Here is a 20,748-nt window from a genome sequence, read left to right as displayed (position 1 = left end):
CCCTCTCTACTAACCGGACCGACTTTGCTGATCCTGACAGTTGAGGAATTGTGCTGCGGTCAGAAACGTGTCCATGTACATCGCTGGTTATTCAAATGGAGGATCCCGGATCTCAGGGGTTCCACGTGTCCCCCTCCACTCCATCACAGCTCCTTCCACGGACCGATTTCCTTTGATCTGCGATGTACTCGGTTCCTGAGGCCCGACCTCCCCAAACGAACTGCGTACTCGCTCATCCGTCCCCTCCTCGAGTGCGGAACGGAGCTTAAACCCCGTTATTAGGTCTCAGGCACAGGAACCTCACAAGATTCCGTTCTCTCGTCCCCATTCCTCGACTTTGAGGGTTCGTCGAGATCATTGGCCACACAGAGGAAGGTGAAACACAAATCTTTACCGGATTGTCCTCAAAATGGCGGAAGAGGTGAATAACGAGGATCACGTGGTGCCAAAACAGCGGGCGAGTAACAAAAACCGGAATGGATCTTTGGATTCGGAGCGACATTTATCCGGTATCTCTTTTCTCAGTCGAACAGTAAAACAATTAATGAATTCAACTGAACGGGAAAACTCATCTGGGCTGAGTTTTCCACCACAACGGGAAAAGTGGGTAAAAGTTCCCGTTCCACAGAACCCCCAACACCCCACACCCCACTCCCCCAGACCCACCATCACCCCACGTACCCCTCACAATAATTTTCAAACACGTTGAGATATCCATCCAAGCTCATCGAGCACCAGATCCACTGTGAAAAGGTTGAACAACTGGAAACTTCAAATAGAAACGGTCGATGACCAGGAGACAAAAAACGAACCAGCTCTCTTTCAGCCAACAAAGAAAGCTTCTCTGTCGGGTCACGTGGGGAGAGGATTCATGACGTTCTCATCACATTGATGAGAAAATGTTTTCACCTGCGATTTGTTGGTGTTGTTGGGTTCTTGGTGGTGGAATAGTGGTCGATATTTGGAATGTGCACCCATTGATCAGAGAGCTGCCGGACCGCACCCACATCTGTCCCTTGACAACACCCACAATGACACCAAGCTGATATTATATGGCCGCCATCTTGGATTTCTGGTGTACCGAACACATGAGGCCTGGAGGTCTCTGCTGATTTTACACTGCCTGGGTTTGTGTTTTTGCATCCCTGGTTGTGACCACATCGCGGTCATTTCTCACTTGGTTTCTTTAATTATTATTTTTAAGTCTGGGTAAGTGTGTTTTCTTAGGTCCCGGGGAGAAAGGTAACCACGCATTTTTACAGGTAAATCAATAAACTCCACCACCACTGCCCAGTTAACCCTGAAAATACGGTTAACCGAGTTAATCATCCGACGACCTCAACCCCATCGAGCACGTTTGGGATGAATTGGAAAGCCGACTGCGAGCCAGACCTAATCGCACAACATCAATGTCTGACCTCACGAATGCTCTTGTGGCTGAATGGAAGCAAATCCCCGCAACAATGTTCCAACATCTGATGGAAAGCCTTCCCAGAAGAGTGGAGGCCGTAAAAGCATCAAAGGGGGACCAACTCCGTATCAACGAACAGTCCATGATTTTGGAATAAGACGTTGGGCGAGCAGATGTTCACATACTTTTAGCCATGTAGTGAAAATCGAGAGGCCACAGAAAGCACCACAAGGCCCAGATGTTGAACTCAGACATCTGATCTGGGCTGGACAACAAATCAGAAACGAGACAAACGTGGGTTTCATTGTTTATAACGTTTCATATCTATTTCGAGGCATCATGGTCATTTTCAATCGGGGAAATATATTGTTGCGAATTCGCTCCTGCCGGCGTGCGGACGGCTGCGTCACTCGAATCGCGGCACGTCGCCCACCGGACGGACAATTCTGTCGTGACCCTCTAGGAACAACGCCGGGAGCTAGTCACGGGTGGGGGTTTAACCCCACCACGACCGTGCCAATTGCCCACCCGCGCAGGATAGGGTTGCTCGCCAAATTCGATCCACCTAAGTACCTGCGCGGATGGTCGACCTGGCGATCGTACCACACCACAGGCCGACTCCGGACACGAACCGCTTAAGCGGTCCGTTCCGTGCTCGTGATAACCGAGCGGTGTTGTCGTCGGCCTTGACGGTTCCGATTAATTACTGGGACATTGCACCCACGACGAACCCCTTTCCGTGATGCAAGATGGAGGGTCAATAGAGAAAAAAACAAAGTGAAACGGGCACAGTTCAACAAGCAAGCATTTTATTCACACGCACACACAGACAAGCACGTAAGGCACGTATTTACAGCAATACACAATCAAAATGTACATAAAGCAATTAAAACAAAAACAATGCAGAGCGACAACCGAATACGCGTACACACGGCAACAGTGAAACAGTTCTACTTTACGAGACACAGCGCCACAAGATCCATACAAAAACCCTAAAGAAAAGAAAGAAGTCGCGACTTCCCTTTGGCTGGTGAGTCCCTCTCCCGCGACCGTCAGCGTGGTCGCGCCCGGCCCCGACCTCTCTCGCAGTCGGCGAACCCTCTCCGGCATTCCTCGTCCGGACGCACAGGTCCACCTCACAACGGGCGCCGAGCGTCTCCCGTCCGTGCCTTTGTGACAGGGCCGCTCGCCAAGGCGCGGGCACAGGACCTCTTCCTGAAGACTAACTCTCCACAAAAACCAACCGAACCACCAGCCAAGACGAAGAGGAAGAAAAAGCGCCCCTTGCGCCCGCCCGTGTCCGTCTTTTATCGCCCGGGGTTCCGCCCTTCGCCAAGGTTCTTGGCTCCACCTTCCTTTGAGAGGATTCCCGAAAAAGGGCGTTCCCTCCACCCCGCTCCGTCCGGGGGCCGAGGGAGTCAGTTTTTGGCTCGGAGCCAGAAAATTATTCCCCCAAAAAGAGGCCCCACCTTTACATGACCTCTGACCTTTGACCTGCATCGCTCTTCCTCCACTCCGAAGCGCGGGGGAAGTCAGATGGGAAAAACAGGCGGGAAAAGCCCACCGAGCATCCTTGTTGGTTTTTGTTTGTTCCTCCGTGGAGATCGTAACCGCACGGAGCCTGTTGAATGGCGAGTGGCGAAGATGTGGTAGCGTAGATGGTGGAGGTGGCGTGGTTGCAGTGTGGTTGGTGCTGTGATGGGGATGGCGTGGTTGTTGAAATGTTGTGTGTTTGAAATAAAAGATAGAAAAATAAAAACGCCTAACTCAGGATCGCAGCCCGAATGGATCACATAAATTCCCTCTATACAACGGGTTTGGGCTAACTACACATGTACTGAGAGATATCTCACCTACGGGCCCTTTATGGTGTAATGCGAATTTCCACAGCCGTAACAATATATTTTATAGTTGTCTTTCTATCACCCTCCTTGTCCACCACGGGGCGTGGCCTCCTCGTCTCCAAACCCGGGGAGCCGGGGCTTCTCCTGTTGTTTCCGGGACTCGGTCCCCACTTACGACCTGGCTTGGAATATAAAAACAGAGGGAAAAATCACAAAGGGTAATCATGTACAGGGGAAGTTATTTTTTACTCCCTCAGCTACTTAACACCGCACCACCCGTCATGTGGTGACACGTAACACTTCAGCTCCCAGATTCCCGAACTTAATGACATCAATATGCTTCTACCTGTCCACGGACCATGCATGCCACACAAAACTAGAACGGGCACTCGGTAGAGCGCATACCTTCGCCGCCGCAACTTTTTTCCGGGCACATTTGAAAAACGTCATTTTAAAACGTCCATGACGTCACAACCGTCAGTCCGATTGACGTCAAATTTGTTGTGTAACCTCCTTGAAGGCAGTCCAACAAAATGGAATGATAAACACTGAAAAATTAAAAAGTTGAAAAATGACGTCATCTTTTGACGTCATTTTGACGCACTTCCGGGGACGTCACGTCCAATCGGGGACTACCATTCTGAAAGCTCGTAGTTCACTGAACGTTTTAACGTTGGTTTCATGTCAATAGCTCTATTAGATCTGAAGCTATGCCTACAAGTATATTTTGACCTTGAGTGTGACCTTGACTACAGAGTTAATTGGCAAAACCTGTACATCAATAAACAGATATTTTGGTACTGATCCTAATGCCTGGATTTGGGAGACTTTGCTTTATAAATTATATAGATATTTGAATGTAAAATATCACGACATTTCAGCCACAATTGAAAAACGTCATGTTCAAACGTCAATGACGTCATAACGGTCAGTCCGATCGAAGTCAAATTTGGTGTGTGACGTCCTTAAGGTAAGTCCTACAAAACGGTATGATCAAAACTGATGAGATTGAAAATTTCCGTCATCTTGTGACGTCATTTAGACGCACTTCCGATGACGTTACGTCAAATCCGACACTACATATCCGAAAGGTATCTCGTCATGGAACAATATGGCGGTGGTTGCATGTCGATAGCTGTATTATGAAGGAAGTTATGCTCAAAAGAGTGTTTTTGACCTTTTCATGACCTTGACCTTGACCTTTGACCCAATCGCTCCCAAAATCTAATCAAATCGTCATTGGATACTCACGAATCATCCCACCAAATTTCATGCAATTCGGTTTTATACTTTCTGAGTTATGCGAATAACAAACAAACACACATATTCACAAATAAATAAATACACAGCAACCAAAACATAACCTTTCGCAGAATGCGAAGGTAACAATCCTATCTGTACTATTAAATCAGTTCATCGACCCCCATAATCATAACACAGCCCCCTCCCCGGAACCGTAGCTCCTGCAAGGTTCAATGCAGGTGTTACCATTCTGGCCTTACCACTTGCCGACTCAAACCTAATTAGCTTGTGAAATAAATTAGAAGAGGATTTGGGAAGCGAGCCATGGCTGAATTACCTATTACCCTTAACGTTTTTACACCCCTTAAACTCAACTCAAATATTTGCAAAACTCTTGGTTCCTCGCACCGAACTCCTGGGGCGGGTAGAAAATGTCAGAAAACACACAAAAACCCACACCACCCCCCCCTCAAAAGTGACTAACGTCTGTGCAACCCCACTTCTACAGACTGCGTTCATTGGTGGATGCTACAATACAAAATGTGACCTGTGGAGCCGTCCCAATTTACCTTTCCAAATCTCTGCGAGCCCTCCCTCTCCGGTACAGGTTAGTGACATGGATTTAGTGAACGTTCCTCACCCATTCATAAAAAAACCCAATATCAATCATTCTTTCCAACCCTGCAAGACCATGGCTTAAATGTTGTTACACACATGTGTGATCCTCAAATGAGCAGAGGGGAGGTGCCAAACAACAAAAATGATGGGGATTCTTCTGGTTGTGGTACCCGCAGTCCAAAACGAAGTCGCTCGACTTAGGACTGCTTCGCCTCCCCAAACCCCCACCCTTCAACTATTCGGTCCCTGACCTCCACACATCCAGGCACTGACGGCCTCCCACATCCAGGCTCTGACGGCCTCATACGGGTCGCCAGTGATCTCTCTCATGGCTTGAGTAAAGTCAATTGATGTTTCTTCCTTTGATTCGATGTTGTGCGATAAAAGTGAGAATGCCATAAAAGGCGGTCTAGTCCCACAATTCGCTGTTTGATCAAACATATAACCTTTATTAATTTTATTTGTCGTTCATTGGCACAAGAAATCGACTTCGTCTCTCAAGATGTTTGAGATCATTGGTGAGAAGAGCAAGCAAGCAAAATTACATATCGAGATCGTTCAATGTGCACGTGGAATGATGAGAACGAACAAAGGTGAAACAGTATGGATGTGTGAAAAAATGGCAGATAACAGAGCACTGGAAGGGTTAACTGGAAGAACTGTGTTCGATTCCCAGCCTGGTCAAGTAATTTTCCCACATATGCATATCACATTGGAACAATGTAAACATTCCTTTGTTAAAAAGTTTTTGTTTCCAAAGAATCATTTTATAACTATTATTATTCAAAATACAATATTATAAGTTGTCCGGAAGATTATTTTGAAGGATCATGTTTCGGATGAAAGATTCATAGAAGAAAGTCGAAACATCAGGACCTTGATCACAACAACAACAACAACAATAGCAACGACTTCCGTTATTTCGTCACGTGTCTTCAGTTCGCCAATAGTGAGACACGAAATGGAGGCTCTGCCTTTATGACTCCCGAAGTGTATTTCAGAAATAACTAAACATTAAAAGTGATCATCTTTCAATGGGAACGTGAACTTTTCAAAGCTTAAAGCAAATGTTACAATACACATATTTAAATGTTCATTAAAGTCGCTCTCAACAGGTACCCTCAATGTGAAGATGCCTCCAGGTGCTCAGCATTTAAGACAATCCTAATACTCTATATTTTATATTATTAGCAACTGGAAACATGAGTGGAAGTTGCTGCAATTCACTTCATTACCATGCCTTTGGAATGGGGTGTCCAGTTCTCCACGTGCCTCAACAACCCCACAGACCCTGGGACCCCCAAGTGGAAAAGGGGCTTGGTACCCGGGACAAAGGTGGGGAAAAGAAAGGTTTTGGAACCCGGGACCCCCAATTGGAAAAGGGGTTTCTTTCTCTTTCGTTCTTCTTTTCCCTACTCTGGAACAAACTCACACACTCTGTTCAAATTCCACTCCTCCATTAACATCTTCAAACAGCTTTACACCACCATCTTTTATCTTCGCCCATCCAAAACCTTCATCTTTTGTAACCCCGTTAATCCACCCCAAACCCACCTTCTTCAAATTCCCTGCTTTCCTTCGTGAAAGTCCCTGTAATGTCCATCTTCTATTGCCTATGTTTCCCGCCCCATCCCCCTCCCTTCCACAGATCTCCTGATGTCTCTGTTCCCCAATGTTTTGTGCTTCCCTCTCCCAGCTTTTTTGTCTCATGCCCCCCCCTTGTTATATGTTTATATTGTTGCGGATTCGCGCCCGCCGGCGTGCGGACGGCCACGTAACTCGAATCGCGGCACGTCGCCCACCGGACGGACAATCCCGTCGTGACCCTCTCGGACTAACGCCGGGAACTAGTCACGGGTGGGCCTTTCGGCCTCACCACGATCGTGCCAATCGGCCCCCCGCATGGGATAGGGTTGCTCGCCAAATTCGACCTCCCTAAGTACCCACACGGAGGGTAGACCGGGCGATCGCACCTCGCCGCAGGTCGACTTCGGACACGGGCCACTTTAAGCGACCCGTTCCGTACTATCGGGATAACCGAGCGGTGTTATCGTCAACCTCGACGGTTCGATTAATTATTGGGCGTTTTTAGCCCACGACCAACCCTTTACGTGAAGAAAGATGGAGATTCAATTAAAGAAAAGACGAAGCGAAACGGGAAAAACAGTTCAACATAAAGCACATTTATTCCGCGGCAAACGGAAAGCACACATATACAATTATACACCAAAAGCAAATGTAAAAGTGACACGACAATTCTGCACAAAAAGCAAATGTAAAAGAGAAACACAATGCAGATCTACTACCGACTACCGAGCACACGGCAACACTTATACAGTTTTACTTCACAGACGGCGCCGACAACACATATACTCAAAGCAAAAGAAAAAGGGACCACCCTCAACGATGAGGGGGGCAGACGGGCCTGGGGCCGAGACCGCGTCGAGCCTACCCGTCTGGTGATGAGCCGAAAAAATGGCGGTGGCGCCTCGACTCCGTGGGCCTCGCTGGCACTGCCTGGAATGGGGTGGGAACGGGGCCCCCTTCTCACACTATCTCAGCGCGGGGGGAAACAGGAGGGGGTTGTTGATGCTCGGGGGATGAGGATATCTCGCTGGCTTGGGTCCCGCGACGAGCGTCTCCACCGCGACCTCGGTCGCGTTACCGGCCTCCCCTCTCCGCAGCTCCCCGACTCTGACATGAGCGCCCTCTCGACTGCCTTCGCCGCCGCCACCACTCTCCACTCTTCTCAACTCCGTCCAACTGCTTTCCTCTTCTCAGAAACTCTCAACTCTTTCCAACTCAACTACTGCCTTTTCGGCGAGCGAACGCGGCCCTTTATAGCCCCCGGGGCTTCGCTCCTTCACCTTCGACCCTTCACCTATGGCTGGCTCCCCATTGGACAGAGGAAAAGTGGGCGTGAATTATTTTTGATCCGCGAATCTGCATATAGCGATTATACTCCGACGCACCTGTAGGCGGGGCCAAATCGCCCCACGCTCGCTGATAGGACGGAACAGAAGTGGGCGTGAATCGTTCTTGATCCGATTTCTTCGGAAAGGCTGGTGTTTTTGCACCCGCTGCTCGGTGCGCGCCCTGTACGAGTCCAGGATCGGTGTCCACAAGCGGCGCGGGAATGGCGGTGATGCGATGGTTGCGAGAGCGAGATGTGACGGCAAGGGTCGTGGCTGTGGTTGTGAAGCGGCGTTGCGGTTGGTGGTTGTTGTGTGATGGCTGTTGAGACGTGGTTGGTGGTGGTAGTGGTGGTAGTAATGGCGGCTGGTCCAAAATTAAGAGAGTAAAAGAAAAACGGCTATCCTGAAGGGTCGCAGCCCGAATGAATGACATTTATTCCCTCTCAACAACGGGTTTGGGCCTAACTACACATATACTTACAGAGATATCTCACCTACGGGACCTGAATGGTGGTTTGCGAATTTCGTCAACCACAACAATATGTATGAGGTCTAAAACAAGCCTCGACAATGCATACAAAAATACCCTGTTTTAATGGACATGTGTTCACAGTATCACCATTTCTTACATATGAGTGATGTACCAGGGCTTCATTGCGGTCGGTAATAGCACTAATAACAATGATACGGTACACATGAGTGTCATTGTATGTGGATGTGTGTGTGCGTGTGAGTGTGTGTATATGCATGTTTGTGAGTGTGTGTTTGAAAGTGTGTGTGTATCCATCTCCATTTGGGTGAAGGGTCATGTTTGTTTGAGGAAGTTGTGAAGTTTTCTTGTTCTCAGTGTTTTGTTCCGATGGATATTTTCAGGATCGTCACTGAACCCCAGGCAGTCTCCAACTGTAGTTAGTTTGTAGTAATATTCATTCCCAGGAATATTTTTGAAGCTATAACAGAGGTTCTTCTTCATCATTCCAGTTGATGGAGCTATCACTGACACAATGGTGACACTCTTCAATTTCCAGGTTATTTTGACTTCATTTTCCAGATCCCAGTATTTCGTCATTTCCCTGATAACACGGAATTCATACTGAAGTCACTGGGTCCTTGCACCTCTGTTGTATCTTCGTGTGCATTTTTTGATGACGAGACAAAGATGAAGAAACAAACGCCATGTTACAAACAGAACACCTGTGGCGGTTTATCCCCGGAATGAACTCGTTGATGTCGACGTAAAGTTGATGAATCAGCAAATGCCCTGTGACAAACAGAACACTTGTGGGGTTTATTCCCAGAATGTATTCGTTCATGGATATGTAAAGATGATGAAGAAACAAAGGTCTTGTTACAAATATAACACTTGTACGGTTTATCCCCAGAATGTACTCGTTCATGAATACGTAAAGTTGATGATTGCGTAAACGCCTTGTTACACACAGAACACTTGTAGGGTTTACACCCTGTATGTACTCGTTCATGGTTTTGTAAATGTGATAATTGATGAAACGCCTTGTTACACACAGAACACTTGTATGGTTTAACCCCAGAATGTATTGGTTCATGTTTATGTAAAGATGATGAAGAAATAAAGGCCTTGTTACAAACAGAACACTTGTAGGGTTTAACCCCAGAATGTATTGGTTCATGTTTATGTAAAGATGATGAAGAAATAAAGGCCTTGTTACAAACAGAACACTTGTAGGGTTTAACCCCAGAATGTATTCGTTCATGTTTATGTAAAGGTGATGAAGAAACAAAGGCCTTGTTACAAACAGAACACTTGAACGGTTTATCCCCAGAATGTATTCGTTCATGGATATGTAAAGATGATGAAGAAACAAAGGTCTTGTTACAAATATAACACTTGTACGGTTTATCCCCAGAATGTACTCGTTCATGAATACGTAAAGTTGATGATTGCGTAAACGCCTTGTTACACACAGAACACTTGTAGGGTTTACACCCTGTATGTACTCGTTCATGGTTTTGTAAATGTGATAATTGATGAAACGCCTTGTTACACACAGAACACTTGTAGGGTTTACACCCTGTATGTACTCGTTCATGTTTATATAAATTTGATGATTGATTAAACACCTTGTTACACACAGAACACTTGTAGGGTTTACACCCCGTATGTATTCGTTCATGGTTATGTAAATTTGATGAAGAAAAAAATGTTTTGTTGCAAAAAGAACACTTGTAGGGTTTAACCCCAGAATGTATTCGTTCATGTTTATGTAAAGATGATGAAGAAACAAAGGCCTTGTTACAAACAGAACACTTGAACGGTTTATCCCCAGAATGTATTCGTTCATGGATATGTAAAGATGATGAAGAAACAAAGGTCTTGTTACAAATATAACACTTGTACGGTTTATCCCCAGAATGTACTCGTTCATGAATACGCAAAGTTGATGATTGCGTAAACGCCTTGTTACACACAGAACACTTGTAGGGTTTACACCCCGTATGTACTCGTTCATGGTTTTGTAAATGTGATAATTGATGAAACGCCTTGTTACACACAGAACACTTGTAGAGTTTACACCCAGTATGTATTCGTTCATGTTTATATAAATTTGATGATTGATTAAACACCTTGTTACACACAGAACACTTGTAGGGTTTACACCCCGTATGTATTCGTTCATGGTTATGTAAATTTGATGAAGAAAAAAATGTTTTGTTGCAAAAAGAACACTTGTGGGGTTTATCCCCGGAATGTATTCGTTCATGTCTATGTAACGTTGATGAATCAGTAAATGCCTCGTGACACAGAGAACACTTGTAGGGTTTATCCCCTGAATGTACTCGTTCATGTCGGTGTGAATTTGAAGAATGATTGAAAGCCTTGCGACAAAGAGAACACTGGGAGGGTTTACCCCCAGAATGTATTCGTTCATGTTTATGTAAAGTTGATGAATCACCAACCACCTTGTGACACGCAGAACATATGTAGAGTTTATCCCCGGAGTGTACATTTTGATGACGATGTGAATTTGATGAAGTAATAAACGCCTCGTTACAAACGAAACAATTGTGGAGTTTCTCGTTTCCTTGGATGTGCCTGATGACCTGAAAACAACTTTTGTGGTTGTTGAAAGAGACGCTGCTCGATTTGTCGTTGTCCTGACAAGAAGGCATTTTCTGATTGAAATAATCTTCTGTGTCGAACGGGTCGGAGTTTGTAAAAGAAATGATTTTCATTTCTTTGTCTGAAAAGACAATGAAACACAAAATTAACTGGGAATCATCTGAAAATACATCATCAGAACCCCTCCCCACACCCACCCCCGCATATGATATAAGAACTCATAAAGTCCATGTACTACAGAATCAGAGGAAGACTGCGTTGCTTATTGAATCTCCTTTGAATTCTCCATGTAGATATGTTTTTGTTTGTCTGTTTTTCATAAATGAGTCAAATATACAGGAGGAATTGATTATTATTCGACAGTGACCAGAAACCATTTGAAAATCAAAAATAATTAATGGTTGCCAAGGTTCACCCATATATATTGTTGCGGTTGAGGAAATTCACAAACCACCATTCAGGTCCCGTAGGTGAGATATCTCTGTATCAACACAGGATACCAACACAGGCGATACCAACACAACACAGGATACCAAGATACCAACACAGGCGACAGGAATCTGGGTTGTTAGAACCAATAGTTTAAGCGAGAGGCGCTTGTTGAAAGCCCCGGGGTAGTTTAACAGTTAAATGGTTATGGTAGATTAGGAAGTGTACCCCTCCGCACCATCCATCCCCTCGCTCTCGTTGTGGGCCGCTGGACCCACTTTGGGTTAGATCGCTGAAGTCTGGGGAGGCCATCTTGAGGCTTCGTTGGGCCTCGACACATGACGCTAGCCCTCCCTCATTCCCCTCCGGGAAGGGAACGTAGGGGTTGGGAGTAGGCTAGGTGACAGGATAGGTTAGCCGAACAAGGACGATAAAGGGGGTTAGGGGACGAATGATAGTGGGAGAAAGGGGGGAAAAATGAATTAATTAATTAATTGGGGCAAAATTGGTATTGGACAAATTAAGGGAGTGGGTATGGACAGTGACAGGCAAAGGCGATAGGTTGGGAGGGAGACTGTAGGGTAGGTCCAAGCCCGCCTTCCGAGTGGCCAGCACCACCGCACTCCCTCCACCAACCTCCACTGCAAGGCAAAGGCCGGCCCACTTCATCGGCAGCTGTTGTTTTGCTGCAAGGCCTGTGCCGGCTGGATCGTCTGCAGCTGCTGTGCTGCAAGGCCTGTACCGGCCGGATCGTCTGCAGCTGTTTTCTGCAAGGCCTGTGCCGGCCAGATCATCTGCCGGCTGTTTGCTGCAGCGGCCTGGTTCTGCAGGCTGTGTCTGCCTGCTTTTGCCATGCCATGCCCACTGCCCCTATTCACCAGGCCCGTTCAATTTTGCTTTGCCCCCCCCCCGTTCATTTCCATGTGCGCCAGGATCAAAGCAACAGTTTGCAAGCTGCAAGAACTGCCCTGTTGGCAGCTACAACACGGGCCTGCAGTGGCGGCCCGTGCACCGTGTTTGCGTCCATCCATTCATCCATTCATCCATCCATCCGTTGTGTTCATTGCGTGTGCCACTTGAGCTGGCACGGAGACTGCGTTTGTGCAGCCCATGCACCGTTGTGGTTCACTGGGTTCATTTTCAAAGGGGGAGGCCTTGGACTGCGTGTGAGCAGCCGGCCACGTTCCCTGTCACCTGCATTGCTTGAGCCAGAGACTGCATGCAAGCAGCCTGGCTCCCTGCTAACTGCTTTCTTTTTGCAGAGTCCATTGATCCTGGGCCATGGTTTAGTGTAAAATTTGTAAGTTAAGTTAAGATGTACTGTACATATGAGTGCGCCCCCGGCATGTATGTCTTAGCGCCGGCAATTTTATTTAAGTCGTCCGTGTGAGTGGGTTTGTTTAGTTAGTTACTCAGCCCTCAGGTTATTTATTTTGGGGACACGAATACCATGAATGTCGCACTCAGGGATCCGTAGGTAAAAGGTACTAGGGGAGAACTACACATGATGGCACACGAAAATTTGACGACTCGGGACGAGTCTGTAAAAAGGGGAGGGGGTAGTGTTGCGGTTGAGGAAATTCGCAAACCACCATTCAGGTCCCGTAGGTGAGATATCTCTGTAAGTACATGTGTAGTTAGCCCCAAACCCGTTGTTTAGAGGGAATAAATGTGATTCATTCGGGCTGCGACCCTTTATGACAGCCGTTTTTCTGTTATATCTTTATTTTGAACCAACCACGTCGCAACCGCAATCACACAACAACCACCAACCGCAACGCCGCTTCACAACAACAACAACGCCAACAGCCACGACCTTTACCTTCACAGCTCGCTCCCGCAAACATCGCATCACCGCCATTCCAAGCGTCACCGTGGCCAGGGACTGCCACTTTAGACCCTACACCACCTTCGCCTCTCCTTCTGCGGCCATTCCCGCACCGCTTGTGGGCTCCGAGCGTCAGGCTGTCCTGGACTCGTACAGGGCGCGCGCCGAGCCGCGGGTACAAAGTGCGGCCTTTCCGAGGAGAAGTCTGATCAGGAATGATACACGCCCACTTCCGATCCATCCAATCAGCAAGCGCGGGGTGATTTGGCCCCGCCTCCAGGCGTGTCGGAGTCGAATCGATATATGCAAATTCGAGGATCAGGGGAGATTCACGCTCCTTTTTCTCCATCCAATGGGCGAGCGTGGCTCCACCCCCGAGCTCGTTCTGATCCAGAAATTTGCATATGGGATCTCCTACACCACTATAAAGCGCCGAGCGCAGGGCGAATTTAGTCAGTTTTGGGCTCGGGCGAGTTGGAGAAGTGTGGCAGCGGCAGAGTGTGGCAACAGCAGTCAAGACGGGTCTGGAGGAGAGTCAGTCTGTCGGGGTTCGGAGCCTGTCGGGGAGCTGCATAGAGAGGAAGCCGGTAGCGCGGTCGAGGTCGCAGTGGAGTCGCTCGTCGCGTGACCCAAGCAAGCCAGCTATCCCCTTTCCCCAGAGCATCAACAATTCCCCCCTTTCCCCCCCCCCCGCGCTGAGATAGTGCGGAAAGGGGGCCCCGTTCCCACCCCATTCCAAGCAGGGCCAACGAAACCCGCGGAGGAGCGCGGAGTCGGGGCACCGCCGCCACATTTGCGGCTCATCACAAGACGGGTAGGCTCCATCCGGTCTCGCGCCCACAGGCCCCTTCTGTCCCCTTGTCGTTGAGGGTGGCCCTTTTCTTTTGCTTTTGAGTATATGTGTTGTCGGCGCCGTCTGTAAAGTAAAACTGTGTTAGTGTTGCCGTGTGCTCGCGTAATCGGTAGTAGATCTGCATTGTTGTGTTTCTTTTGTTGCAATTGCTTTTGGTGCATAATTGTTGTAATTGTATATGTGTGCTTTCCGTGTGCCGCAGAATAAATGTGCCTCATGTTGAACTGTTTTCCCGTTTCGCTTCGTCTTTTCTTTAATTGAATCTCCATCTTACTTCACGTAAAGGGTTGGTAGTGGGCTAAATACGCCCGATAATTAATCGGAACCGTCGAGGTTGACGATAACACCGCTCGGTTATCCCGATAGTACGGAACGGGTCACTTAAAGTGGCCCGTGTCCGGAGTCGATCTGCGGCGAGGTGCGATCGCCCGGTCTACCCTCCGTGTGGGTATTTAGGTAGGTCGAATTTGGCGAACAACCCTATCCCACGCGGGGGGCCGATTGGCACGATCGTGGTGAGGCCGAAAGGCCCACCCGTGACTAGTTCCCGGCGTTAGTCCGAGAGGGTCACGACAGAATTGTCCGTCCGCTGGGCGACGTGCCGCGATTCGAGTTACGTGGCCACTCGCACGCCGGCGGGCGCGAATTCGCAACAAGATATAATCCATATACATATATATATATATATATATATGTATATATATATATATATATATTTATTTATATATATTTATATATATATACATATATATATATATATATATATATATATATATATATATATATATATATATATATATATATGTATATGGATTATATCTCACCTCTGAGCTCAACTTCTATTTCTTTCCCCACAATGGTCATTATATTGACCAACATTGCTCAGGGACACCGCAGCCCCCTTGGACAGCATACTACCTTTTTCCCCATGTCCTGCATCCTGCTTCTTGATGGTGTCATGCACAGCAACCGAGGGGTTTCTGCACGGAGTTATTGTCCTCCTCCAGTCGCTCGTGACAGTTGGTGCAACCCAGTGGACTTCCTCCACCTATACCACCACAAGTCAATGGCACACGTGGAAGGGGAGACCCAACAGTAACGGGAGAGGCGGCAGGACAGGCCAGGAGGGCTGTAAGTTTGTCACGACCTGTGAGTCCATCGGGGACTCCGCCAACATCCTGAGATGGTCCTCCTCGCCAAATCAAACGCCACCACGGGGCCAGGCTGCAGGGCCGAGTCATGCTCCAAATGCAGGTCTAATGGCACGATATTGGACAATCACGTCAGCTCAGTGGTCAGTCCCCGTCCACCCTTGGGCACCACTGTGTGGACCGTCCGACATATCTGCTGGGATGTCCGTGTCACGCCGCTCGGGGGCCATGTCAATCGGTATGAACCACAAGCGTCCCAGTCACCACATCCAGCACCACACCAGACGGTGGGAGACCGGTCACAGCTGCAGCCAAGTAGCGACCTCCTTGGACAGCACAAAGACGGCAGGCTCGGTCAACGAGGGCAGTCCACTCTCCGGGTGGGTTGGGATTGGAGTGATCTTGGAAGCGACACCGAGACCGTCCATCTCGGGTTAGGACCCTGATGCTGCAACACGGGCAGCTCATCAGACTTCACGAAACTGGTGATGTTCAGCGACACACACGGGATGTTGGAGACACGACTCGCAGCCGTGGGTGATGGGAATGTGAGCGAATGGTCTTCACGCTCATCCTCCAGGCTGGAACGGTCGAGAGACGGTTTTGCAAATGAGGTTGAAACAGTCGGTTGTCTCCTCGTCCTTCACTACCGGCAATCGGTTCAACACTATATGCTTGACCACACATGCCCTCCTCAAGAAGACCTCAATATTGTCTCTGCCCTCATAGTTCACACAGCCTCGGCACACGGGCTCGGAGAAGGTCCAGAGCATAGACCAAGATGCACGTTGAAGGTCATATGAGAAGTATGACCCGTGATTTGCAGCCTTCCCGAGGTGGTTTTCCATGTCAAAAACTCAGGTTTGCAGGCTGCAAATTTCCCTCTGAAGAACGATCAAATGGTCTGTTAAAAGGCACGTAAGGACCCTCAACCACCACACTGAAAGTGTTCTTGTGGTGGAGTGGGGTGTGAGGCAGACTCGTCATCATGCAAAGCAGAATGAGTCAACAAGCCGTCTGAGAAATTGGCTTTGATGAACTCAACGGTTCTTCGGACATAAACGGTTTATTTGCGGGATCGGCAGTGACGTCACACTGCGTCACATTATCGCGTCATTTCCTGATTCCTCTGGTAGAACCATGTGGGGTGCAATTGTGCGAACACATTTATGTGTCCACAGAGTGGACTGGGATTTGGTGATTAATGGTGAATAACATACCTCCACCAGGATGAACAGTTTACCTTTTGTATCCCACCGATCGGCCGGATCTGCTGACCTGAACCAAAATTTAATTGGCTAGTTTTTGTCATCTGACAACTCATCCACCAAGTTTTGTGAAAGTCCATCCACAACTTTTTTTCAGGGTTCCAAAGGGTGTAAGGATGAAAAATGACGATTTTAGAAATTTGACCTCAAGATGACCTTTGACCCCAAAATCAATTGGGTTCTCCGATGAGACTACCTCTACAACTTGGGAAAGTTCCATGATAATCGGTTTAGAATTGTGACCTGCAGGTAATGAACAATCAGACAGAATGATCAATATTGATGCGAATTCGCGCCCGCCGGCGTGCGATCTGCTGCTCGACTCGAATGGTGGCTGCCTCGCCCACCGGAACGGACAATTCTGTCGTGACCCTCTCGGAACAACGCCGGAAGCTAGTCACGGGTGCGGGTTTAACCCCACCACGACCGTGCCAATTGCCCACCCACGCAGGATAGGGTTGCTCGCCAAATTCGATCTACCTCAGTACCTGCGCGAATGGTCGACCGGGCGATCGCACCACGCCACAGGCCGACTCCGGACACAAACTGCTTAAGCGGTCCGTTCTGTGCTACAGTGATAACCGAACGGTGTTATTGTCGGCCTCGACGGTTCCGATTAACTATCGGGCGTATTAAGCCCACTACGAACCCTTTACGTGAAGCAGGATGGAGGGTCAATTAAAAGGAAGGAGACGAAGCAAAACGGAAAAACAGTTCACACAATGCACATTTATTACGCGAGACACGGGAAGCACACATATACAGCCAAACAGTCAAAATGCACATATAGAAGTTAAAACAAAAGAAACAATGACGCAGAGTTACTACCGAATACGCGTACACACGGCAACACTTATACAGTTCTACTTTACAGACGGCGCCAACACACATTTACTTAAAAGCAAAGGAAAGAAACCACCCTCATAGACAAGGGGGCAGACGGGCCTGTCGGCCAATATGCGCGCGTGACCTGAAGGAGCGGCCAGGCCCGCGAGACCGGGGGGGGTCCTACCTGCGTCCTCGTGATGCGTTGGCGGACGAGCCGCAGATGTGGCCGCGTGGCTGTGCCCCGACTCCGTGCTCCTTCGCGGGTTTCGTTGGCCCGACGTTTGGAGTGGGGTGGGAACGGGGCCCCCTTGTTGCACTATCTCAGCGCGGGGGAAAGGACGAATTGTTGATGCCCCGGGGGAGGAGAATGGCTGGCTGGCTTGGGTCCCGCGACGAGCGATCTCACACCGCGACCTCGTCGCCGACCGCCGTCCTCGCCTCGGACCCGAGCTCCTTTTCCTCTTCCCGCAACTCTCCTCAGCCGACTGCAGAACCCAACTCGATGCCACACCGAGGACTTCGCCACCCGACTCCACTCTCTGCCACACCGATGACTCAACTCACTCTGCCCTGCCAGCACACACTGCTACTGCCACAGTCTGCCCCGATTCGCCTTGCGCTTGCCGTTTTATTGGCCAGCAGGAGACAACAATATGCAAATATCCGGATCAGGATGACCTCGGGGGCGGAGCCACGCTCACCAATTGGACGGAGGAAAAGTGGGCGTGAACCTCCCCTGATCCTAGAATTTGCATATATTGATTTCACACAGACGCGCCTGGAGGCGGGGCCAAGCCGCTCCGCGCTTGCTAATTGGACGGAACAGAAGTGGGCGTGTAGCGTTCTTGATCCGAATTCTCCCTCGGAAAGGCCGCTATTTGCACTCGCGGCTCGGTGCGTATCGCTGAACGAGCCCAAGACAGCCCGACGCTCAGTGTTCACAGGTGGTGCGGGAATGGCCAGAGAAGGAGAGAGGTGAGGGTGGTGGAGGGTTAATCGGTGGTGGTTTGATGGTTATGGTGCCGTTTGGGAATGACGGTGATGCGATGTTTGCGGGACTGAGTTGTGAAGGTAAAGGTCGTGGCTGTTGGCGTTGTTCTTGTTGTCTGAGGGTTGGAGCATGGTTGCAGTTGGTGACGATGGCTGGGGTGGTGGTTAAGGTGGTTGTTGTGTGATGGCGGTTGAAACGTGGTTGGTTCAAAATAAAGATAGAACAGAAAAACGGCTATCTCAAAGCGTCGCAGCCCGAATGAATCACATAAATTCCCTCAAAACAACGGGTTTGGGGCTAACTACACATGTTCTAAGAGTTATCTTACCTTCGGGCCCTAAATGGTAGTTTGCGAATTTCCACAGCCGGAACAATATATTTAAAATCACTCACAGAGTGACACCTGGCAAAACTCGGTAGAGAACATACCTGTCCGCCAGGTGGAACAGGTGACATTTTGTCTGCCAGTGATGGGACGGATCTGTATCCGGACTTGGACCAGAATCGAATCGTCTTGTTGTCACCGAACCAACTCATCCACTGATCTTCAACATAACTCACCCATAACTTATTGAAATATCATGATGTACATCGTTTTTGGTCCTCGTCTCTCCATGGTGAAGAATTACTTACGGGATTAAAAACATTCCCGGATCCGGATTCGGATCAGATCTTCACCAAAATCGAATCAATTTGTCCTTGTAACACACCGAACCTGTTCACCAAACTCCGTCCGAATCAATCCACAACTTCTTAACATATCCTGTTCACAGATAAACAAACATGGATGAAAACATAACGTCCGTCCAACCTGGGTGGTGGAGGGAACAACGATGTGTGAAGAGGTGGGAGGAGCACGGATTTCCCCGACACGGTCATGACGTCATACCGCCGGTGATATCCCGTCCCCAGCTCAACAACCCCCACTCCCCAACCCCTCCCGAATCCCTCTCTACAAACCGGGCCGACTTTGCTGATCCTGACAGTCGAGGAATTGTGCTGCGGTCAGTATCGTGTCCATGTACATCGCTGGTTATTCAAATGGAGGATCCCGGATCTCAGGGGTTCCCCGTGTCCCCCTCCACTCCATCACAGCTCCCTCCAAGGACCGATTTCCTTTGATCTGCGATGTACTCGCTTCCTGAGGCCCGACCTCCCCAAACGAAATGCGTGCTCCCTCATCCCTCCCCTCCTCGAGTGCGGAACGGGGCCGAAACCCCGTTATTAGGTCTCAGGGAAACGAACCACCGAACATTCCGTTCTCTCGTCCCCACTCCCCCTCTTTGAGGGTTCGTCGCGATCAGTGCCCAGACAGAGGAAGGTGAAGCACGAAACTTCATGGGATTATCCGCAAAATGGTGGACGAAGTGAGTGTGACGAGGATCACGTGGTGCCAAAATAGCGGGCCAGTCACAAAAACCGGATGCATGTTTGGATTCGGAGCGCCTTTTTTCCGGAATCTCTTTTCCCAGACGAACATTTAAACAATTAATGAATTCAACTGAACCGGAAAACTCGTCTGGGCTGAGTTTTTCTTCCACAACGGGAAAAGTGGGAAAAAGTACCCGATCCACAGAACTCCCATCACCCCTCCCCCAGACCCACCATCACCCACACACACCCCTCCCCCAGAACTCCCATCACCCCCATTCACCCCACCCCCAGACCCACCATCACCCCCATTCACCCCTCCCCCAGACCTACCATCACCCCACACACCCCTCCCCCTCATCACAACTTCCACCCTCACGAACCTCCATTAAAACTTTTTCATTCCAATGAAAGAAAGTCCTCCCTGTCCAATCACCTTCAGCTTGATGAATTCTCCACCTCCTTCCTTTATCTGTGACTCTGGTTCAGAGTTACTCTGCTGTTAAAAGGAAGTTTGGACCTTTATCCACTTAAAAACAACTTCCATCTTAAAAAATAACAACACAATAAGATCCGAACACGTTGAGATATCCATCCAAGCTCATCGAGCACCAGATCAACTGTGAAAAGATTGAACAACTGGGAACTTCAAATATAAACGGTCGATGACCGGGAGACAAAAAACGAACCAGCCAACAACAGAAACAGAAACGAACCAGCCAACAACAGAAACAACAACTGTTTCAGCCAACAAAGAAAGTTTCGCTGTCGGATCACGTGGGGAGAGGATTCATGACGTTTGAAGCACATTGATGAGAAAATGTTTTTACCTGTGACTTGTTGCTGTTGTTGGGTTCTTGGTGGTGGAATCGTGGTCGATATTTGGAATGTCCACCCAT

At 48.6% G+C, this 20,748-nt stretch overlaps 2 protein-coding genes across 2 annotated transcripts in view; both read right to left on the bottom strand.

The window, feature by feature from the left end:
* The window catches only part of LOC147006445 (uncharacterized), a 145,834-nt gene extending 145,396 nt beyond the window's left edge, over nt 1–438 (bottom strand). Inside the window, exon 1 of the mRNA XM_085868783.1 lies at nt 15–438. Within this exon, the coding sequence (XP_085724909.1) occupies nt 15–81 (67 nt within the window). The 5' untranslated portion in view covers nt 82–438. The remainder of the gene's footprint in view (nt 1–14) is intronic.
* An 8,771-nt stretch (nt 439–9,209) lies between these two features.
* LOC147006444 (uncharacterized) lies at nt 9,210–19,578 on the bottom strand. The gene is made up of 2 exons (XM_085868789.1): nt 19,439–19,578; nt 9,210–11,251 (listed from the first exon to the last, which is right to left on the bottom strand). The coding sequence occupies exons 1-2, from the start codon at nt 19,503–19,505 to the stop codon at nt 9,210–9,212; spliced, it is 2,109 nt and encodes a 702-aa protein (XP_085724915.1). The 5' UTR covers nt 19,506–19,578.
* Nucleotides 19,579–20,748: the final 1,170 nt, after the last annotated feature.

The sequence above is a fragment of the Eptatretus burgeri genome, unplaced genomic scaffold (assembly GCF_056783735.1).
Source record: "Eptatretus burgeri isolate ZD-2024b unplaced genomic scaffold, Ebu_testis_v1 Ebu_testis_scaffold_3174, whole genome shotgun sequence".
In the NCBI taxonomy this organism is placed as follows: Eukaryota; Metazoa; Chordata; class Myxini; order Myxiniformes; family Myxinidae; genus Eptatretus; species Eptatretus burgeri.
The sequence above is the reverse complement of the archived record's forward strand: the minus strand, read 5'-3'. Positions and strand labels throughout refer to the sequence as shown.